This window comes from Harmonia axyridis, chromosome 1 (genome assembly GCF_914767665.1).
Source record: "Harmonia axyridis chromosome 1, icHarAxyr1.1, whole genome shotgun sequence".
Taxonomy (NCBI): Eukaryota; Metazoa; Arthropoda; class Insecta; order Coleoptera; family Coccinellidae; genus Harmonia; species Harmonia axyridis.
In genome coordinates this window covers 46,419,227-46,444,644 of record NC_059501.1, presented here as the reverse complement: position 1 = coordinate 46,444,644, position 25,418 = coordinate 46,419,227, and the positions used below count along the sequence as shown (strand labels likewise).

At 31.9% G+C, this 25,418-nt stretch overlaps 1 protein-coding gene across 1 annotated transcript in view; it reads right to left on the bottom strand.

Annotated features, from left to right (window-relative positions):
- LOC123675346 (dynein heavy chain, cytoplasmic) overlaps positions 1-25,418 on the bottom strand; it is a 263,591-nt gene that overhangs the window by 158,903 nt on the left and 79,270 nt on the right. The window contains exons 6-12 of the mRNA XM_045610709.1: positions 23,974-24,282; positions 20,501-20,636; positions 20,061-20,434; positions 14,031-14,396; positions 13,474-13,976; positions 13,137-13,419; positions 1,502-3,007 (exon numbers count right to left, since the gene is read on the bottom strand). Of these exons, the coding sequence (XP_045466665.1) occupies positions 1,502-3,007; positions 13,137-13,419; positions 13,474-13,976; positions 14,031-14,396; positions 20,061-20,434; positions 20,501-20,636; positions 23,974-24,282 (3,477 nt within the window). The remainder of the gene's footprint in view (positions 1-1,501; positions 3,008-13,136; positions 13,420-13,473; positions 13,977-14,030; positions 14,397-20,060; positions 20,435-20,500; positions 20,637-23,973; positions 24,283-25,418) is intronic.

The window sequence follows — 25,418 nt, the reverse complement described above, 5'->3', positions numbered from 1 at the left end:
GACACTTCACGTTGAAATTTCTTTGATGTACGATTGTTTTGTTGAACTTGTTTATCTTTGTATTCTGTTCCTCTTATGGGGTTGCATCAAGTTTATTGATTTTTTTTAATCTTTTGTAGCCCTGATGAAGAATTGATAAAGATTCGAAACGTTGGTAAATTTAATTAAAGTTTTTCTTTTTTGCTGTTCCATCGGTCCTCAAGCTGTAATTTTTTTTTTTTTTAGGAATAGAATACTTTTTTTTGAACGATTTCAACATTTACAGAGTTAATATAAATTTTCAATGGTAATTTATTGCACCTAACTCCTGGAGGAGTTGTTTTGTGCCTGATTTGTACAATTTTGTTGGTTCAGATAATTCATGTGAAAGAATTTACCATACTACATTACTTAACTTTGAGAAAAAACAAACAACAATAGCATAGATCTATCATTACTTTTTTGTCTTATAGGTAATCTGGAAAAGGTCTTTATTTGATATAATCAATTGTTTTAGTTTTTTGGAGAAAAGTCTGAAATTCCTTAAGTTCTTCAGCTCCTCAGGGATGCAGTTAAATATTTTAGGACCAGTAGTGCATATAAACTTCTGAAATAGTGTTGTATTGACCTGTGGTATCTGCAAATTTTGTCTTTCTTTGTCTTGTGTAGTAAACATGTGCATTTTTGATTGTTGTCATTTTATTTTGGTACATAAATTTCGAGACATTGAAAATGTACAACTGCCGCATGTCCATCATCCAACTGTTTGAGAACAACTGACTTGTTGGAAATCTCTTTGGTTTTGAAGTTATCACTTTCAAAATCCATTTTTGCGTCAATATCAATGTTTTTATTTGACTTTCGTAAGTACCGCCCCAAACAACTATTCCGTATGAAAGGATAGATTCGACTAAAGCTTTGTATGCTATTTTAAGTATTTCTATTGGTAAGAACTTTCTCAGTTCATAAAAGGTATACACAAATTTCCTTAATCGGTTGGTTAAGTACTGTGAATGATTGTCCCATTTTAATGTATTATTTATGATTAAGCCTAGATATTTTATATTATCAGTTTTGCCTATCTCTCTTTTGCAACAATATTCATTGATCCTGCATTTTGTATGGTATATAATGGTGGAAAAAGTAGGCTGAATACTGTGGAGTTGGAAAATGTGACGAATTTAGTTTTTTGGAAGTTTAAGCTCAACAGGTTCATATCCAGCCAGCATTTGATTTTATATAGGCCTATCTCTGACTTAGATTTAACATGTTCCCAGGTGTCTTCGGCAAAAAGTAGAACTGTATCATCGGCGTACGAGATTATATCTCCATTTACATTAATTTTCAACATTACCTGTTCTTGATGAATAACAAGGACGAGATTTGAACACCAAAAATGGTACAGAAAAAAAGTGTTTCTCTTGACCTCAAGAATCTAATGTTGAAATATATGTACAAGTCAAATACTCACCCTCATCACACACCTGATACTGTTTTGATGTTTCTATAATATATTGCTTACCTCTTCACCTTCTCTAGAAGCAATTCCTCTAATAATAGTGTTATCTTCATTCAATATGATGGAAGCGACTCCAGCAAACATCTTTTTGAAGTGCTTCTGTAGTCTGGCAATGTTTTTACTGTTACCGATGATTTCCAATAAATCTTCATCACCAACAAAATAAAATCGTGGAAATGATGTGCGTTCTCTCTCAAGATATTCACCAAGAGCTTTCTGAATTTTTCCAAGTAAATCTGCAAGACGTTCCAGAGCTCTTTGTACTCCTGGTATGTTGAGAACATCCATAACCATTGGAGATTTACCAACTTTCTTCATTAAGCCTAAGAATTCAGAACTTATACTCTGAAATCTTGATGTTTCTACGGGAAGAAGTGTCTTAATATCGGCACTTCCGGAGAAAATACCTTCCAAGTATACCCAACGACGTTGCACATCAATCCATACGTCAAACAAGGCATTAATTCTGTTCAATTTTTCCTCCCACGTTAAAGCTTCTTCCTCAAATACCTTGTAATATGGTGACAGTTTCATAGCAGCAACTGAATTAATGTGTTCTTTTACTTTATTGAAAAGATCATCCCATCCTCTGATCAACTTGCATTTATTTTGATAGTTTATCAAATCCAATTCATATGTTTGCCAAGATTCTCGGACTTGTTTCAAAAATTCTTCCAACGCCATCTCCCCTTGAGCAATCAAGATTACGTCTTTCACAATATTCTCATTTTTCAACAAGTTCACATCCCAAACCTGAGCCAGAGTCAAATCTGATAAGATCCAGTTCACACGTAATTGTTTCATTAATTGCTTCCAATGCCTTTCTTTTAAAGCATCAGATTTTAATTCTGTGATCATCATATTCACTTTGGTATAAGTCTGAAGAGTCTTCTTCACATATTCGTAGGAAGCATATTGTCTCAATCTTGCTGGCAATTCTTTTAATTGTGTAGACATTGTATCCAATTGTTGACGCAACTTTCTTGGTTGGACAGATAACCAAGGCTTTTCTCTTATTTCATCTATCTGTGTCCAAATTTTCGATAGTTCAGACCATACCCCTCTTAAATCATGTAATTCTTCAAAGACTACTTGCATTTTATCTTCACTAATGCTAACACCACCTAATTCTTGAAGTTCAAGGGCTTCTTTAGCTTTAACGACATTGTCCCTTTCCTCTTTTAATCTTGCATACTTATTCTCAAATAACTGCAATTGCGTCAAAGCTTCATCAGGTTTAAGATGACCTTCTACTGGTTTGCATTTTTCCCAGTCAGATAAAAAATCACTGGTGCGAGTTTCAACAGCTTTGTCCTCTGCAACAATTTTTTTCTGCAAGCTGGCAACTTGGGTTTGTATGGAAGAATCTTTCCGTTTGATAATTTCATTGAAAGCTCCCCATTCACCTTCTAAATTCTCTACGTGCAACCAACTAGTTGGGAATTGGAATCTTTGACGTTCCAAAATTCTTTGACCTTCTCTATATATTTCTACTTCTTTTTCCCATGCCTGAAAAATATAAATTCATTGTTAGCATTTCTCATCAACAGAAAAAATAAATATATATTTATATACACTCAAAACATACCCCATTGATATCAGAGCCGAGCATATTTATGGGACTAATGAAACCATTATCAGAACCAAACTCATTAATTTTTTCAATATTCCAGAACCGGACTCATTATTTCTCATTCAAAGTGTTCAGGTTGACAATATCACTTTGTATTTTGAATTCAAAATCATTTACAATATGAAATAGTAATTAAAATTGAGCCTTCAATTTCTCGTCATTTCACAATCACAATCATTGTGAAATGACGAGAAATTGAAGGCTCAATTTTAATTAATAATAATAATAATAATAATTAATATTTCACATTGTAAACTATCAGATGAGTCATTTTTACTGAAGAAGGAGAGTGTCTCCGAAACGTATAATTATATATTTTTTTATATGAACTAAACAACTTCATTAAAAACCTGACACTTCCAAATAAAGAAAATACTATTGACTATTAAAAAAGCAGGTAAATAACATGATCAAAATGTATAAATATATATATATATATATATATATTTATATATACAGGGTGAGTCTTTGACTTGTACATATATTTTAACCGAAGATTCTTGAGGTTAAAAAAAACACTTTTTTCATTTGCCATTTTTTCCGATTCGGCCCTGTTAAAAAGATATAGCCATTTTAAATTTTCATAATGAGCTAATTCACCCCTGGTAACCGGAACACTGAAGTTTTCGCAAGTATAAGATATACAATTTGAACCTTGGAAATAAGCTAGTAGATTGGAAAAACCATCATAAACTCACTTTTAACATTCCATTTGTTGAACAAAGTAGTATTTATAATACAATTATCCCAATTTCATTGACGATAAAGATTAAATATTTTTCTCTTGATTTTCTATTTCATTTTCGATAATCATAACGAATTGAGCTCGCTACCACCCATATTAGCTTAGCTCTGATATTCATAATTCATATCCATTCATTTATCATATCGCATTTATAATATTATATCGTTGTTTATTTAATTTCGTACATTTAACCTTACATTCTGAAATAAATAATATTCATCTGTGAATCTAACACAGACTAGTAGTCTGTGGTTTTAAGTTTGAACCTCAAATTTCGAGTGATGCAAATTTAAACACAGCAGTTCGAATAATCTATGTTCTAACCTAAAATATTCATTAACAGTTTACACTTACACTGTTATTGTTATTATGATATTTGATATTATATTTGCATAAAATGAAAATCATCGAAGATTTGAAGAAACCCAACAGAATATTGAAGTTCCATACATATTTTCAAGAAATTTAGAAACAATTTCCAAAATAATTGTGTGGATACAAAATAAATAAGTGTGCATTCTGATAGAAAGTAATTCCTTTATGAAATGAAGCATTTGATTTGTTCCAACTATCTCATAAAAATAAAAATAATGATCTACTTCAATATTTTTGGAGCCTTCAGTGTGAAAATATGGAAATGAAGTTTTATGGCTCTGTAATCAATGGAAAATGTTAGACTCCACTTGTAATCAAATTTGTTCTATAATATGTACCTACATTATAGCCAACTCTACTACTTGATTCATCTTGATTTTGCCATTGAAAATAAATGAGAAGTATTCAATATACAATTGAATATCCTGTTTCTTTCAACTCACCTATTTGTTTTCATATTAAAACAATTATGGCACTCTTGGAAGTATGTCAATCATATGCTCTAGGATGAATTTATGGAATAGCAAAAGAATAAAAGTATTTAATCTCAATCACATGAAAATTTGTCTAGTGTGTACTTAGTGGTATGTTTCGATGTGAGTTTGAATGATCAGAAGAAGAATACAGTATTGTTCGATAGCAGCAGTCTTTAGTGGGATATTGATTGTTGCCATTATAATGGGACTATTTTGTGAAAACTTTTTCAAACACGGTCTTTATGGGTGATCTGGACTTATCAAAATAGAATGTTGATTTTAATGAAGTATCTTCTTATTATCAGAGCTGTGCCAAAGCTCAGTAATTTGTAATGAAATAAAGGAATTGAGGTGAGCTTATTCAAATAACTTCATTTTCAAACTAAGTTGGCTAGTACTTCAATTCTAAAATCTGAGCAATAACATGGTAAATATTCATTTCTGTGGTTTTTTTTCCACAACAGAACAGAGTTGCATTTAGCCAAAGTACCAAATTTTTCGAATTTCACAGATTTTTTTTTTTTTTAAGATCAAGTTACTCGAAAACGGTGCTTTGTAGGAGAAAATATGAAGAATACTTTTATTTTTCAAATTAGCCAAATATTGTTCAATGAACGTTCAAATTACCTTTTAAGAGTTGGGTTCTTTGAATTTCTGGTATTTTTATGTGATATAATAATAATAATAATAAAGGTCTTTATTATTTAGACCTTAGTACAGAAAATATATCATACAAACAAATAGGGCGAGGTTCAGTGTGGGTAATTGCACATTTCTGTACAACCCCCACCTGTTCTTACACCTAACCCAAAATTCGAGAGTGGCAATCAGAAAATAAGAAAAAAAAGAAACTTAAATTAAATTTAATGGAAGAATTCACCTTTAATGATAGCATATACATATATACACACATATATATCGGGTGTCCCAAGGTGAGTGGCCTATTAGATTATTATGGAAACTATTGATGGTAAAGATTTCAAATTTTGTGGATAGATATTTGGCCATGTAAGGTACATTTTTAAAATAATTTCACATTTCCAGTGTTGCCGGATGTACGACAATTTGGCAACAACTTTGTTATTTTGAATGGGACATCAGGTATTTCTATTTTTTTATGATACTCCATAAAATATTAAATCTATTCACTTTTACTCTTCCATCCCTATCTTTAACGGTTTTTGAGTTATTAATTATTTTTCGAAATTTTAGATCAAATTAGCGTATTACGAAAATGACTCTAGTTCGCTCAATATTTGAGATTCAAGTCAGAAATTTCGCAAGTCGTTAGATATTGATCTGATCTGTGTCACTGCTTTTGAATTATGGTTGTCAATAATATAGGACGGACCAAAAAAAATCATCATTTGCCAAGTTACAAAATTGTAAAAAAGTCTATTTTCTCAAATTAGACACCTAGTATATTTTTCAATTTTTGGAATCAGTACAACACACTCTACAATTTTTCTATTCACGTCCCTATACCTATCTCAACTGGATTCCGAGTTATATGCGTTTATTAGATTTCTCATTGATTCAATAAGCGTTAATTTCTTTTGTATTCTTATTTTCTCTATGTCGTTCATAGATCGATACATCAATGAATCAATTCAATCCATAAATGTCGAAATAAACAATTATTGCGTAACAGGTGTTTTGTTCCGAGGTTTTTCTATAAGTAATGGGTCAAGAAAGATATACACATATAATGCATATAACTCGGAATCCAGTTGAGATAGGTATAGGGACGTGAATAGAAAAATTGTAGAGTGTGTTGTACTGATTCCAAAAATTGAAAAATATACTAGGTGTCTAATTTGAAAAAATAGACTTTTTTACAATTTTGTAACTTGGCAAATGATGATTTTTTTTGGTCCGTCCTATATTATTGACAACCATAATTCAAAAGCAGTGACACAGATCAGATCAATATCTAACGACTTGCAAAATTTCTGACTTAAATCTCAAATATTGAGCGAACTAGAGTCATTTTCGTAATACGCTAATTTGATCTAAAATTTCGAAAAATAATTAATAACTCAAAAACCGTTAAAGATAGGGATGGAAGAGTAAAAGTGAATAGATTTAATATTTTATGGAGTATCATAAAAAAATAGAAATACCTGATGTCCCATTCAAAATAACAAAGTTGTTGCCAAATTGTCGTACATCCGGCAACACTGGAAATGTGAAATTATTTTAAAAATGTACCTTACATGGCCAAATATCTATCCACAAAATTTGAAATCTTTACCATCAATAGTTTCCATAATAATCTAATAGGCCACTCACCTTGGGACACCCGATATACATATATACACATATATGCCTATTGATCATTCATGAGCTATATAATGTTCATAATGAAGAAACTGAAAGATGTGCAGGGAATCTTGTGTTCGGAGAAGATGTATCACATCAAGGAAAAGCTATATCCCAAAAATCATTTCCTTCAATAGAACCATTTACGAGATATAGCCGAAAATCACATTTTTTTATCGATTTTCAACAGCCTGTATCTTTGTAACCGGGCCGAATCGGAAAAAACTATAAAGGAAAAAAGTGTTTCTTTTGACCTCAGGAATCTTCGGTTGAAATATATGTACAAGTCAAAGACTCACCCTGTATATATATATATATATATTTATATATATAAATATATATATATATATATTTATATATATACAGGGTGTCCCGTAAAGACCACGTCAAACCAAAGGAGAATGTAGATCAAAGGATAACCCACCTGTTATGACAAAATTCCCATTATAAAAGTCTTACCGTTTTCGAGATATTTTTTTTTTTTTGAAAATAATTAATTTTTGCCTCTTTCAATAGTTCTGCCCTTACGGTTGGTACAATTTTGCATCTTTCTGGTTAATTTTTTCAGTAAAATATTGCTGAAGAATGATTTTAACGTTTACATTAAAGATATCCTCCGAAAATTTTAAAAGGGGGCTATGAGAAATATTTTTATTGGAAATTTTGAAAAAGTGAAAAAGTGTTTTTCACCGTACTGATGAGGGCCGAAAGCCCGAAACACTTGTTTACGGTTAGTATTTCTCTGAGAGGGACTGTCCTTATTCTTATACTATACAGGGTGAGTCTTTGACTTGTACATATATTTTAACCCAAGATTCCTGAGGTCAAAAGAAACACTTTTTTCCTTTACCATTTTTTCCGATTCGGCCCGGTTAAAAAGATACAGGCTGTTGAAAATCGTTGAAAAAATGTGATTTTCGGCTATATCTCGTAAATGGTTGTATCGAAGGAAATGATTTTTGAAATATAGCTTTTTTTTGATGTGATACATCTCATCCGAACACAAGATTCCATACACATTCTTCTGTTTCTTTATTATGAACATTACATCCCATAAAAATACCAGAAATTCGAAGAAACCAACTCTTAAGAGTAATTTGAACGTTCATTGAAGAATATTTGGCTAATTTGAAAAATAAAAGTATTCTTCATGTTTTCTCGTACAAAGCGCCGTTTTCGAATAACTTCATCTTAAAAAAAAAAATTATCTGTGAAATTCAAAAAGTTGGGTACTTCGGCTGAATGCAACTCTGTTCTGTTGTGGAAAAAAAAAACCACAGAAATGAATATTTACTATGATGTCATGTCTCAGATTTTAGAATTGAAGTACTAGCCAACTTAGTTTGAAAATGAAGTTATTTGAATAAGCTCACCTCAACTCCTCGATTTGTGCTTTGGCACAGCTCTGATAATAAGAATATACTTCACTAAAATCAACATTCTTTTTGAAAATTCCAGATTATTCATAAAGCCCATGTTTAAAAAAGTTTTCACAAAATAGTCCCATTATAATGACAACAATCAATATCCCACTAAAGACTGCTGCTATCGAACAATACTGTATTCTTCTTCGGCTCATTCAAACTCACATCGAAACATACCACTAGGATTAGGTACATACTAGACAAATTTTCATGTGATTGAGATTGAATACTTTTATTCTTTTGCTATTCCATAAATTCATCCTAAGAGCATATGATTGACATACTTCCAAGAGGGCCATAATTGTTTTAATGTGAAAACAAATTAGGTGAGTTGAAAGAAACTGGATATTTTATTGTGGATATTTAAATTGAATACTTCTCATTTATTTTCAATGCCAAAATCAAGATGAATTAAGTAGTAAAGTTGGCTATAATGTAGGTACACATTAAGAACAAATTTGATTACAAGTGGAGTCTAACATTTTCCATTGATTACAGAGCCAGAATATTTTACATATTTCCATATTTTCATACTGATGGCTTCAACAATATTGATGCATTTCAATATTTTTATGAGATAGTTGGAACAAATCAAATGCTTCATTTCATAACAAATATCTTATAACAATAACAGTGTAAACTGTAAATGAAAATTTTAGGTTAGAACATAGATTATTCGAACCGAACTGCTGTGTTTATATTTGGCATCACTCGAAATTTGAAATTCAAACTTAAAACCACTGTCTGTGTTAAAACTTTCATAGATGAATATTATTTATTTGAGATTTTAAGGTTAAATGGCAATTCTTGTGAACAACGATATCATATAAATGAAATATAATGAAAGAATGGATATGAGTATCAGAGCTAATATGGGTGGTAGCGAGCTCAATTCGTTATAATTATCGAAAATGAAATAGAAATCAAGAGAAGAATATTTAATCTTTAGCGTCAACGAAATTGGAATAACTCATTTATTTTATTATAAACACTACTTTGTTCAACAAATGGAATGTTAAACGTGAGTTTATGATGGTTTTTCTAATTTAGTAGCTTATTTCCAAGGTTCAAAAGGTATATCTTATGCTTGAGAAAACTTCAGTGTTCCGGTTTTCAGGGGTGAATTAGCTCATTTTGAAAATTTAAAATGGCTATATCTTTTTAACAGGGCCGAATCGGAAAAAATGGTAAATGAAAAAAGTATTTCTTTTGACCTCAGGAACCTTCGGTTAAAATATATGTACAAGTCAAAGACTCACCCTGTATATATATACAGGGTGAGTCTTTGACTTGTACATATATTTTAACCGAAAATTCCTGAGGTCAAAAGAAACACTTTTTTCCTTCATAGTTTTTTCCGATTCGGCCCGGTTACTGAGATACAGGCTGTTGAAAATCGATAAAAAAATGTGATTTTCGGCTATATCTCGTAAATGGTTCTATTGAAGGAAATGATTTTTGGAATATAGCTTTTCCTTGATGTGATACATCTTCTCCGAACACAAGATTCCCTACACATCTTTCAGTTTCTTCATTAGGAACATTACATCACATAAAAATACCAGAAAATCTAAGAACCCAACTCTTAAAATTAATTTGAACGTTCATTGAAGAATATTTGGCTGATTTGAAAAATAAAAGTATTCCTCATATTTTCTCGTACAAAGCGCCGTTTTCGAGTAACTTGATCTTAAAAAAAAAAAAATTATCTGTGAAATTCAAAAAATTGGGTACTTTGGCTAAATGCAACTCTGTTCTGTTGTGGAAAAAAAAACCACAGAAATGAATATTTACTATGATGTCATGTCTCAGATTTTAGAATTGAAGTACTAGCCAACTTAGTTTGAAAATGAAGTTATTTGAATAAGCTCACCTCAACTCCTCGATTTGATTACAAATTACTGAGCTTTGGCACAGCTCTGATAATAAGAAGATACTTCACTAAAATCAACATTCTTTTTGAAAAGTCCAGATTATTCATAAAGCCCATGTTTAAAAAAGTTTTCACAAAATAGTCCCATTATAATGACAACAATCAATATCCCACTAAAGACTGCTGCTATCGAACAATACTGTATTCTTCTTTGGCTCATTCAAACTCACATCGAAACATACCACTAGGACTAGGTACATACTAGACAAATTTTCATGTGATTGAGATTGAATACTTTTATTCTTTTGCTATTCCATAAATTCATCCTAAGAGCATACGATTGACATACTTCCAAAAGGGCCATAATTGTTTTAATGTGAAAACAAATTAGGTGAGTTGAAAGAAACTGGATATTCTATTGTGGATATTTAAATTGAATACTTCTCATTTATTTTCAAAGCCAAAATCAAGATGAATTAAGTAGTAAAGTTGGCTATAATGTAGGTACACATTAAGAACAAATTTGATTACAAGTGGAGTCTAACATTTTCCATTGATTACAGAGCCAGAATATTTTACATATTTCCGTATTTTCATACTGATGGCTTCAAAAATATTGATGCATTTCAATATTTTTATGAGATAGTTGGAACAAATCAAATGCTTCATTTCATAACAAATATCTTATAACAATAACAGTGTAAACTGTAAATGAAAATTTTAGGTTAGAACATAGATTATTCGAACCGAACTGCTGTGTTTATATTTGGCATCACTCGAAATTTGAAATTCAAACTTAAAACCACTGTCTGTGTTAAAACTTTCATAGATGAATATTATTTATTTGAGATTTTAAGGTTAAATGGCAATTCTTGTAAACAAAACGATAAAATATAATGAATGAATGGATATGAATTATGAGTATCAGAGCTAATATGGGTGGTAGCGAGCTTAATTCGTTATAATTATCGAAAATGAAATAGAAATCAAGAGAAGAATATTTAATCTTTAGCGTCAACGAAATTGGAATAACTCATTTATTTTATTATAAACACTACTTTGTTCAACAAATGGAATGTAAAACGTAAGTTTATGATGGTTTTTCTAATTTAGTAGCTTATTTCCAAGGTTCCAAAGGTATATCTTATGCTTGAGAAAACTTCAGTGTTCCGGTTTTCAGGGGTGAATTAGCTCATTTTGAAAATTTAAAATGGCTATATCTTTTTAACAGGGCCGAATCGGAAAAAATGGTAAATGAAAAAAGTATTTCTTCTGACCTCAGGAACCTTCGGTTAAAATATATGTACAAGTCAAAGACTCACCCTGTATATATATATCGGGTGTCCCAAGGTGAGTGGCCTATTAGATTATTATGGAAACTATTGATGGTAAAAATTTCAAATTTTGTAGATAGATATTTGGCCATGTTAGGTACATTCTTAAAATAATTTCACATTTCCAGTGTTGCCGGATGTACCACAATTTGGCAACAACTTTGTTATTTTGAATAGGACATCCAGTATTTCTATTTTTTTTATGATACTCCATAAAATATTAAATCTATTCACTCTTCCTTTTCCATTCCTATCTTCAACGGTTTTTGAGTTATTAATTATTTTTCGAAATTTTTGATCAAATTGGCGTATTACGAAAATGACTCTAGTTCGTTCAATATTTGAGATTTAAGTCAGAAATTTTGCAAGTCGTTAGATATTGATCTGATCTGTGTCATTGCTCTTGAATTATGGTTGTCAATAATACAGGACGGACCAAAAAAGTTCATCATTTGCCAAGTTACAAAATTGTGACAAAGTCTATTTTTTCAAATTAGACTCCTAGTATATTTTTCAATTTTTGGAATCAATACAACACACTCTACAATTTTTCTATTCACGTCCCTATACCTATCTCAACTGGATTCCGAGTTATATGCGTTTATTAGATTTCACATTGATTCAATAAGTGTTAATATCTTTTGTATTGTTATGTTCCCTATGTGGTTCATAGATCGATATATCAATGAATCAGTTCAATCCATAAATGTCAAAATAAACAATAATTGCCTAACAGGTGTTTTGTTCCGAGGTTTTTCTATAAATAATGACTCAAGAAAGATATACACATATAACGCATATAACTCGGACTCCAGTTGAGATAGGTATAGGGACGTGAATAGAAAAATTGTAGAGTGTGTTGTATTGATTCCAAAAATTGAAAAATATACTAGGTGTCTAATTTGAAAAAATAGACTTTTTCACAATTTTGTAACTTGGCAAATGATGAATTTTTTTGGTCCGTCCTGTATTATTGACAACCATAATTCAAGAGCAATGACACAGATCAGATCAATATCTAACGACTTGCAAAATTTCTGACTTAAATATTAAATATTGAACGAACTAGAGTCATTTTCGTAATACGCCAATTTGATCAAAAATTTCGAAAAATAATTAATAACTCAAAAACCGCTGAAGATAGGGATGGAAAAGGAAGAGTGAATAGATTTAATATTTTATGGAGTATCATAAAAAAAATAGAAATACCTGATGTCCCATTTAAAATAACAAAGTTGTTGCCAAATTGTCGTACATCCGGCAACACTGGAAATGTGAAATTATTTTAAAAATGTACCTAACATGGCCAAATATCTATCTACAAAATTTGAAATTTTTACCATCAATAGTTTCCATAATAATCTAATAGGCCACTAACCTTGGGACACCCGATATATATATATATATATATATATATATATATATATATATATATATATATATATATATATCTTACCTTCATATTCCTTTTCAATTGCTGCACATAAGTAATGAAAGTTACAGCATCTGAAGTACTAGCAGCTTCTATGCTTTGAAGCTCCAGTTCATTTCTAGATTTGGATATGTTATTATGAAATGATGCCATAGCATTTCCCAAAAGAGCTCCAAATTTACCCAGGGTGTCTTTGTGCCAAGAATCATATTTAAGGGAAACTTTGCTTTGAACTTTGGCAAAGTCAATCACAACAGGACCAAATTCTCTTCTGGTATCGGAAGTATCGAAAGTAGTTCTCGTCTTCCTGGTGAAGTAGGGTAAAATAATCACATGAAAAAATTGTGAAAAAAAAACTTACTTTATATCATTTAGACATTCCATCCATAAACTAATGTCATCCCCAAGACTTCCATATAACTTTTCTGCTTGAAGATCCCACAATGTTTGGTAAGTTAACCACTCATTAACATAATTTCTAATTTCTGATATTTTAGCTTCAATAGCTGTGTAAGCATTTTCTAAAGGCGCAGAGAGAAGTGGCAACTTGGTAAGGATATTTCTGTAAGTTTGAGTACTAGGTTTATCAATACCAACTTGATATCTACTGCTTTGTAATCTTTGTTGGGATGTAACAATAGCCTGCCAAGCGAATAACTGCTGCATAATCTGGAATCTAGCTTCCTCAATACTAGGATATAGGTACATTGTTTGATTAGTTATTCTGACTTCATGAACTACTATTTGAATTTGCGGATCCCCTCCAGGTTTGTGAGTGGGTTTGTCCGGAGCATCAGTATCCATACTGAGATCTATTTCTTTTTTTTTTCCACTCAAAGCTTCAGTCCAGGCTTCAATTCCAGCCTAAAAATTCTCGCAGTTTATGAAAAATTATGGAATGCTAGTTATATGAATTACCTGCAGACGTCTTGCCAAATTTTTCTCCACCTCTTCATCTAACTTGTTCACCCAAATATGTAAATTTGAATATTGTTTCAATGACAGATCATCAACAGCATGTTGAATTTTTGTGAGAATATCTGAAAAGGTAGCAGCAGAATATGGACAGGTCTCCAAAGATCGTACATCAACTTCTAATTGTTCTCCTACAATAACGAGTTCTTCCACTCTCTCTTGGAAACTGACGACAAGGTCTGACAGTCGTTGAACATAAGAATCAAGTTTATAACTTTCCCATACAAGCTGAATTCCTTCTGAAATTACATTTTGGACGTCTTTTCTCATTCCAGCTACCAGAGGAACTATACTTGCTTTATCTTCGATCTGTGAAATCAAATGAATGGTATTTAAAGATTAAAATTTTATCACTGAAACGATAAAAAAATGATATGTGCCTAGCTGCATTTTGATTAATAATATATATTTTTAACATTTCTATCGGTTTAGTATGTATGTTCAAATTGTTTACTTTGAAATCTGCTACATGAAGATATGTGAGAACAAGTCATAAATGATAGCGATATTTGTGTAGAAATAAATTATAAGACGTGAAGAAGAATTGAGCAATTTGTCAGCCATGGCTCAGGAAGATCGTTTTGGCGAGAGTTCCGCAGGTTTGCAGTGTAAAAAAATGCAAAACTAAGGTATTTTCTTTCGTTAAGTGTGTAAATTGTGAATACCATTCTCACCCCAGTTTTGCAAAGGACCTCAAATGCGAATTTAACTATAAAAAATAATAGAGTGCTGTGTAAGTGCCGGTTTTAACAGCCCAGCGGACGACAATTTCATCGATGCTATGGAGGAGTTGGCCGTGGACAACAAAATTGTTTTCAAACATAAGTTGCACTTATTTCAGAGCTGAAGTCACATCTTGAATTTTTAAGGGTAAAATTTGCTTGCCCCCAACAAGAAGGTTCTCGTATAGTAGAAAAAACATCAACATCAATAAAATTAGACAACAAAAGAAGTTTGTACGATAAGTGATTGATAACTATACCTAAGAACACAATATGCTCTCGTGATAACTGTCAAGGAGATTCCGTTCAATCAACTCTGAAACATGACATCGGATTCCCCGGAAGACCTGATGAGGAACACATTACAAGATGAGATAACAAAAATTCGTGAATGGTGAAGTCAAAAATATCGAAAGGTAAAAAACGCAAGACACTAGTAATAAGTAAATATCCTGGTGAATCGTCTGTAAAGGGGATCGATAGAGGAATTTCATTGCACGTTTCCAACCTTGACGCCTAATACTGCTACTAAAGATTTCTCTGTTTTCTTGGTCCGTAATTTTCTGGAGGTTGAATGTGAACATCTACAGTCAAGACCTCCAAATAAATATTCGTTATTCAAGATGGAAATTTACGAAAGCAATTATAGCAAAGCAATGAATTCCGAAAACTGACCCAATAAGGCTTGCATAAAAAATTTTTCGACCAGAGTTTTCACAAATAAGTCAGGTCACACATCATCTACTCAGCTTGAACAATGTAGATGTTGTGTCTTCAAAGCTAATTCAAGTGACCATAGAGTAAAGTCTCTTCTTTATAATATTAAAATTGATTCTTTATATAACGTGAATCCTGTACCAAAGCGATTCAGAAATAGATGACAATCTCAAACAACTTTCTGTTAATCTAAGGTTGATTACTGTTTTGATTCTTTTTTCAGAATAATATTGGATAAGTTGAAGAATGCTGCCCCATTCAGTTGTCCCGGAATCATTGTTTCAACAAGGGTAAGAAGATAAGCCGTGAGGCAAGGGAAGCCAGCCAGCTACTAAAAAAATTATACGGGTTATGCAAGAATTCGAACACAGGTGAGGCGATGGGAAAGCACATGGAAGCTGAAATGGAATACTGGAGAATGCTTCAAACAAACTAAGCAAAATTATTATAAAAGTTCACTTGATCGATCGGAGAACCGGGCGAGGGATATCTAGAGGATAATAAATTATGAAACAGGGCGTAGAAGGTCTATCAAGAATATCTCTGAATATGAATGGAACCACTCACTCTGATCTGGTAGAGTTGGTAGATGACTTTGTTCATTATTTTGCTAACATTACCAAGCAGAAGCTGTCGGACCACTTCGTTTCATCTCTCTCGAAATATTGTACCCTACTAGTAAATTCAGAAAATAAATTCTTTTTTCAAACCGATGTCTATGCAGGATGTCCAAGATACCGTTCAAAAATTGGTTGACAAGAAGAGTACGGACATGGATGGGATTTCCACAAGAATACTCAGTTCCGTAAGTGATATTATTTCGTACATTTAATCAATGTGTTCATGGTAATGAACCAATTTGAGAGCAAAAGGAAATTTGCCGGTGGTAACTGGCAAATTTCCTTTTGCTCTCAAATTGGCGAAGGCCATACCTATCCACAAGAAAGGTGACCGTGATGATATAGCCAACTACAGACTAGTCTCTATTAAGGCTTGACATGATAATAAAGCTTGAAATCAACTCAAGTTCAAGTCAAGTAGTAGTTTTTCAATGTCAAGTCAAGTATTTATTCATTAAGTACTTGATTTGAATTTGAGTTGATTTCAAGTCAACCTCAATTCAATTAGCTTGAGTATCAAGTCAAGCCGTGAATCCCTAGTCTCTATACTGACTGTATTTTCAAAGTTGTTCGAAAAAATCGTTGCTGGCAGGATGCTTTCGTTTTTGAATAAGTTCAACATGATTTCTTCTTGTCAGCATGGTTTTCGTAAAAATCGTTCAACGCTAACAGCTACAGCTGGAATGCTCAACTCTCTGTATGGGTATCTCGATGAAGGCAAGCACGTTGCAGGTTTGTTCCTTGACCTCTCTAGAGCTCTGAAGCCTAATTTCATAGACAGAAAGTTGTCTAATCTAGGATTTCGTGGTTAAATATATCTCATCTACAATTCATACAATACAATACATACCTACGCAAAAGGAATAAATTTATTTATTCGCATGTGAAAAAACCGAGTCTTTGATAGTTCTCAAGATGCTTTCAATGAGTATCGAATTTGGGAAACCCTACCTTGTACATTTGAAATAAACACACCAATGAAATTCATGGCATTGTCACATACATTTGGAAATGACGACCTATTTAAAAAAAAATACCTCAACTCAAAAATGTGATAGCAACTTTACTTCAGTCGAAAGGTATCGAGTCTTATAATTGCACAAAATAAGAAGGTAATTTTTATTCATTGAAACTGATTTTCTTCAAGTAATTTAATCAGCTAAAATTAACTGTAGTCTAAGTAAGAAACTTTTATGGAAAAGAACGGATCAATTTGAGATTTTAAAAATTCAATAAAACTTCTATAGGTACAGAGTATAATAATGAGAATTGTCATTCTCAAAAATTAGATATTCTTATAACTTTGCACAGGTACCTTGTTAAGTATCAATGACGGGTTTCATTTACATTTATACCTACAGTTTTCTAGTTGTTGAAATCAAATGTTATTGAAACATAGAAGAATACAAAAATTAATTATGTTGCCAATGAATCGTGTGGAAAAATAAACTAATCAATGATCTAAAAAATTACAAATGCAGATCATTTTAAACATGATTATAACAATAGAGGTATATATGCACAATTATTTTTGCAGGTACGCTGAAACCATGATTAATAAATGAGTGAGTTGCTCAAACCACATAGGGAACGGAGTTGTCTCACGGGTCTCCGTTCCCTAATGGATTAGAGCACCTGGTTGCGCTAGTCCAATAGGAAACGGAAAAATACGTCCCGGCAGACATCCATTGAAATAACGTTGAGGGAGCTCTCTTTTGAGCGGACTCTCTTTAGGACGGACGCGAACATCGATAATACCATTTTATGGCTTCATAATCTTCTTTTGAACGGACAATTTGTGAAGAATTACCTTCTGGATGTGTATTACTTTGTGTATTTGTGATGAATTGAAATTTCACCTGTTACCTGGAGGTTTGATATGATGGCCTGGATAACATCTGAGTTGATGAGAGATTGGTTACAGAAATTTCACAGCAAAATGGGTCTTTTTAAAAAAAAATCTGCTATTTCCAAATAATGTTGGTCCAATCCAAAACACATCAATTTGAGAAACATTAAGTTAGTGTTTTTGCAACATAACTGTACATCTATTTGTCAATCACTTGATCAAGGTATCATAATAAATTTTAAAGGGCACTATAGATTTATAATACTGAAAAATTTGATAGTCAATATTGAAACTGCCTGTTCTGCAAGCGATTTAGTTAAACAAATCAATTTATTGTCACAATTTATGTCACAATAAACTATTAGATGATCTGTATTTCATCAAACGTGTGTGGGACCAAGTTTCTTCAGAGGCAGTAAAAAATTGTTTTCAAAAGGCAGGATTCACAATTGATAACCAGGTTGGTCCAATGGAAACAGGATTAATTAGTTTTAACCGTGTATACTGAAGCCGCCGAAAAAGCAGAAGAAGGCCAAAGAGATCCTATGCAGTAATTATATGCTACAATGAATAGATATTTCAAAGAATTCGAGGGTACTGGTCCGCTTAAACGACCTCTTCTTCCTAGACTGAAAACATCGGAGAAACTCTCACATATTCTGCATATAACGAACAAGGAGTTAATTCCAAAAAATTTTTCCGAATCACCAGAACCTGGAGTCATTGCACCCACAGTGCAGCCTCAACAATTTAAGCAGTTCTCGGCGTAAAGCCAAAACCCAGAGATAGAACGAGAGTTTCTTTATTGAAATTACTCTTTACAATGAATAATAGTGAAAAGCTCATATAAATCGAAGGTCTCTAGCGTGAAATAAAGCGTACTACTGTATTTCACGCTATCTTTAGCGTGAAATGAATCGTACTACTTTATTTCACGCTAGAGACCTGACCAACGATTCATATAAGGTTTTCATTATTATCGATTCTAAAGAGTTCGTCATCGCGGAAAGTCCTCATTAATTGACTTCTTGGAACGGAAAAAAAAGAATTATATAAATTTTTTATTGAATAATAAATATATGCATGATATAACTTTTCGAACACACATTAATTTTTTTATTAATGTTCACGTGAAAATATTATCGAAAAGTCTTGTATATGGATGAAAAAATGGTTCCTCTAAAATAAAAATGAAAACGTAAAAACTTATTTTGAATTCTTGCATGTGGTAGAAAAGGGCGTTAAATCAGAGATTGCTTCACCCATCCTGAAATGTGCTGGTATCTCAAAAACGCTAAGAGAGTAGTTTAAACTTTGGCAGGTCACGAGAATGCCACGTGGTATAAACCACTGTAAATTTAAAGTTCTGTAACTAACACTAGATATTGGTTTTAGATTCATGAATAAAGCTTTGTTATTAACTATTGAAAGTATTGGATTGACGTCTTCTTTTAAAATTCTTGAAAAATAGAATTTTTATGATCTTCGATACAATTGTATGTTAATCAAGCTTTTGTACATCTATCGCAAATTATATTACACAAGTGGTCATACAGAATGATCTAACAAAATATTGACTATGATTTAGACAATAAAACCTGATGAAAAATATGTAGAAATTTTACAATGAGATTTATCATTTCATTTTGTCTATCATACGACATATTTTATCAGAATTCAACAATCATCATCATCATCATTCTCAACAATATAATTCGAAATGTTTTTCCATTCAAACATAATATTACTTTAAATATTATATGATTATTTACGATTATTGGGAATAAGAGCTTGGTTAGGAAAAGGTAAAATTGGTTATCTGAGTAATTTCCAAACATATATCTAAACATGCATATATCTAAACTGCATGATTGGGAAAAATCTCCTTTCTGGTAAATAACAAACACATAAATAACGCTACCTTGAATCCACTCTGAATACTACTCCTGTTTGCGAGCTAATGAACAAAAAAGTAGTAAGTGCTTCTCTAAAATGTTTGCATTAATGAACTCAAATATGATTTTATATTGGAATTTAATAATATAAAAATAATAGTAAAAATTACCTTTTCCAGGGTCATCTCATAAGTGCGTACGCTTTCAATCAATGATATAGCAAATGGATATAATTGATTAGCTTGATGTGCTTTGTTCACAATTGCTAGTGGAACACGGAATCCCAAACATTTTAGATTCCTCACTTCTTTAGCGAGGGTTATTATTTCCGGTAAAAAATTAACTTTTAATTTGAGAACATTTCCTCTACCACTTCTGGATCTGACTGCTTCAGTGGTAAATATTCTTCCAGAAACTCCCAAATTCCTATGTTGAACATTTCTTGCCCAATCATCAAATATTTCTTGAGTATTCAATTTGATGCGAAAACTATCACCATCTGCCTTTAATTTTTGACCTTCAATGTGGTTTTCCCAACCTTTTCCTGAAATAAATCACGACAAGTAAGAATTGAATGAAATTAATTTCGACTTGTATGTTTTACACCTACCTAAAACATCTTCAACCCTTCTGAGGTAAGTAGTCAACTGATAATCTATCTGTTTCGCCCATATTATAGATCCAGCTATTGGAGGCAGGTCACGAACTTTACTGATTTTGGCACTATTACTTTGAGGGTATTGCACCTAGGGAAAATAATGAAGTTTATCAGGATGACTTTATTATTATCATTATTTGAATAAGATTAAAGACAAAATTAACAAAAATACCCTAAAAAAGTTTAATATAGTAGAGACTCGATAATCCGGATATCTTACTAGTCCGGATTGACGTCAAGATTGTATTATGTATAGTATATATATATATATATATATATATATATATATATATATATATATATATATATATATATATATATATATATATATATATATATATATATATATATATATATATATATATATATATATATATATATATATATATATATATATATATATATCCAAAGTCACTTGGAGGAAGCCCGAATATTTCAATTATACAAGGGTTATCCAAGTTTTCAGAAATTCCTTTGGAATTTATGGAAATATTGCTAACAATACACTCAAACCCCGGTATTTAGCAAATCGTCTTGGAAACAAGAATGTCCCGATTTGATTGATTTTATTGGCTAAATATTTTCTCTCGTATTGTCCTTTCCACTTTGAGAGCGTTTTTGGTTACATTCATTGGCTGCATCTATCACTTCTTAATTACTTTCTAATAATTCGCATAGACCAGTGTGGTCCATAGGGGTATTATTGAAATGCATTTTTACGTAGTTTTAGTTCGTTGTGTGACTGATGCTTTTAATGATTTCGACTATGATGTTTGGCACAATTCTATGGTTTATGTAAAAAAAGATGAACATTTCGCAATCAAATCTATTCCTCCATTTACTTTCAAAGTCAGAATTGATATATGATTAACCAACAAAATTTTTATTACATTTTCCAATTTTAGGAATGTAATTACTGGTTTGAGAAATCATGTAGAATAGGCATATGATGTTGAGGCTCTTAGTACCTCAAATTAGAAGCTACGTAGACAGATCGAAAAATCAATCAAGTATTTTATAGAAAATAGAAATATTTCACCATTTCCTGCCATCAGTCGGGACAGTTTTAATAATAGGTTACATATAACTTTGAATATTTATTCTGATTCTGAATACGAAAAATTTAAGAGTTATCGAGGAAAAACTTGAACTGAGGAAATACTACAATTTCTAACTGAAATTGAGTAGTCTATGACTTCCGGAAAACATAGAAACTAAAATCGAAATTTGGATAACTAAATTTGACATTTCATGAAATGTCATTAATTATTCGTAATTGAAAATTTTAATGGTTTATGGATTTTCAACCATCTTAACGAATAATTTATTACAATTCATGAAATTTCGACTTTTAAGTATCTTTTTATGTTTTCTGGAAGTCATAGACTACTCAATTCAATGAGAAATAGCAGTTTTCCTTATTTAAAGTTTTTCCTCGATTACTCTTTAAATATAGGATTTGCTTGAGACCCCTCTCTTTTTATACCTACGTAAAATTAACTGAATGAATAAAAAATATAGGTTTCTTCCAAAAAACTTTTCATAAGATTCTATAGGAATCTCTTTAACTTATGAACCGTTGAGCTTATACTCGAGTATTGCCATATTATCATCAACCAAGCTATCTGAAAATGCAATGATATACTGGGTGTGCCGTTTGAAATAAGAGAGTAGTACTCTGTTTCCGGTATAAAAGGAAATTGTATAAATTTTCACCACAAAATTATTATTAGTTTTCCATAAACGTCTAATAGGCCATCGCGATGAGTCACCCTGTACATCATTATCATTTAGCCTTCTGCTTCCACTGAGGGACATAAATTTTGCCTTACAATAACGAAGAAATAAAATTCAATTCGGCAAAGTAGCTGCTAATTTGACGTAGAAAATTGGATGTCATTCAAGGATCTCAGGGTCATGCACCTATTCTACCCTATTTAATTAATTCAGTCCTTACTTGGTGGAAAATCATATTGATTTGGTGTAAATAATTGTAAACACTTACTACTTTCCACAGTTTTTAATAATTTACGACAATTGTTGCGAAGTGTCAACACTTTGCAATGTAACCCTGATAAGCCGCTTAGACGGCGAAACAATTGTCGTAAATTATTAAAAACTGTGGAAAGTAGTAAGTGTTTACAATTATTTTCACCAAATATTCTACCCTAGTTTGTCTTATCTTCAGACAGAACATTTCCGAATTCATCTCAAACATTTTCGTGCTCTTATAATTCTATGCAACGATCAGTTCATCATCGTTGATAACGTTCCTTGATAGTATATTACAGGTCGAGAATAAAGAATAATCAAATTATAACACCGTAGAATGACAAATTATAATTTTTGATGTAACAGCAAAAGCTACTCATGTCACAAATTTTCTGAAAGAATCGACAACTGAGTCCAATACATAAGTACGCAAAAATATTATTTTCAACTCAAGGGTTTGAAAAGTGTGCGCCTATGGTTTATGACTGTTTTGCAGTTATCTCTGGCCAAGCGTTTTTATAGACTAGTCCAAGTGACTTGTCCATCAAAACAATTGGTGCATTCAAGAACTTTAGGAACCAAGCATTCAAATTCCTGTTGGAACTTGAGCCATACAATTTGAAAGAATACTTTGATAGTTGATCAACTTTCTAGTGCTAGTGTTAGTTCTTAGGTAGATTGCATAAACGCCCCCATTGATTTATTAGCGTTCAAGTCTTAGGTTTAGTTTTAGTTCTTAGGAATGGTGCATAAACTCATCATAACCATCAACATTATTTCTCTATGGACATAATCTGATTGTGTCACACATTGTGTTTTTCTGTGTTTGGTGTTGTGAGGAATTTCAAAATTGAAATATGGATTCAGATTGTGAATATAATTCAATGACAATTTATAATAATAATTTATGTTAACTTTGTCACCACAAGAACAGAAAACATTATACTAGAAAAATGAAATTCCTGATTTCTCTGTGATCACTGTCGATATTTTGAGATGTTGCCAAACATATCTCCTGTTTAATAGGAATAGGAATCACAGCTTGAGGACTGGTGCTCAAGCTGTGATTACCTATTCTGTTAATAAATAGGGTGTCTCATTCGGAATAACAGAGTTAGTAGTATTTTATCGTATATGCGGTAAAGTCGCAACATCGAAAATATTTTAGATCGATTTATCAAAAACGTAAACACTACCAAAATTTTCAGAAAAATCCGTTCTCCATAAACTTCTAAATATGCCATCCACTGCGGGACATCCTATTTTCTCTATATACGGTTCTTAGGGCTCAAAGGACGCATTGAGTACGAGCACCTCTTACTTTTCTCATTTTTCTCTATTATTTTCCAATGTTAATAAACAATAATTCAACTCTATGAATTGTTATATCTATAACCACATTTAATTCTATTCAACCTTAAAAGTATAATTACCTTGAATTTCTCATGTAAAGCTTCTATATCGTCCTTGACCCTCTGAATAAGATGAGTTTGATATTCTCTAATTGCTCCCCTGATATGGGGTCTCACAAAAAGAGCGTTAAATCTTGAAAAAATACGGAACATTTCATTGGCGTTCTTAGCTGTTCCTAACTGATCACGTAGATGAGCTGTAATGCGTGTCTCAACCCGATCAATCCTTTCTTCATATCTCAGAACAGCAGCATCCCAAGCATCTTGACCTTCTTTAGAAATATCTAAGCAATCAACTTCTTTTACATTTTCATAAGCCAAATTTACTTCCTGAAAAAGAAAATGTAATGTTTCAATTATACTGCGTGAATTTTCAAGTTGATTCAATCAAAAATCTTGAAAAGGAAGAATCTTACGGAAAAATGTTTCAAATAAAAGGTTGATGGTTTCGGAGCGGAGTTCACTTTTTCTAAAACCTCGTCCATTTGTCCCCTTGTGGGGGACACCGGGGTTCCTATTCAAAATTCCAAAGTTGATCCAACACCACACCACAAAGGAAGAGGTAGTAGATAAAAAGACTTCACCCTCAAAAACATCAACTTTTTATTCAACACATTTTTCCATAAGATGTTTCCTTTTCGAGATTTTTAACTGATTTAACTAAATAAAGACACCTGTACACCAGGATAAAATTATTTTCCAATTAATAATCAATGATCAATATTTATTTTTCAGAGGTCTCTCCACTGAAAGGTCTTCACCTCGTTAAATGGTGTATATTGCATCTCATTGCTGTCTAATTTAGAATACTATTTATTTAGATTGCTAATGAACAAAAAAAAATATATAAATTTTATGAAAACATGTCTGACCCAACTTGAAAATCATCATCATAAAATACTCCGTCAACGCGTGAAGACGCAATTTTTTCTGATGGTAATTGTTGAATCGTCGAGTGTTCTTTTCGGAATCAAAACTGTTGATCAGGTATGATCCTTTTCTTTTCAACGAAACTGTCAAGCCTTCGGTATATCAGTTTCTATATCACTTTGCTAAGGGCCGGTAATTAACGTATTGGTTAGATTCTTCTGGTAGGTGTTATGAGAGCTTGATTATGAATGCCATCTGCTCCTGGGGCTATTCTAATCTTCAATTGTGATACTATTTGCTTTACTTCATCCAAAGTTACTTTTACTGAGTTGTCTTCGAGTCCAGTGTGGTCATAAGTTCGATCATTTCCTATTGTAATGACCATATTGTTGAAATCTTCATCAGTGTTTTTGGGAATTGGCTTGAACTGTTCTTCAAGCGAATCCGCAAAAAAATCTACTTGTTCTTCAATTGTTAGGGCCACTTGGTTTCCCTCCATAAGTATTGGAATTGTTGTCCGTTCATTCATCCCTGTTGAACTTGCTGCCATTTTCATTTTGTTTGATTTTCTGTATCTAATTCTCCCAGTTTTCTAT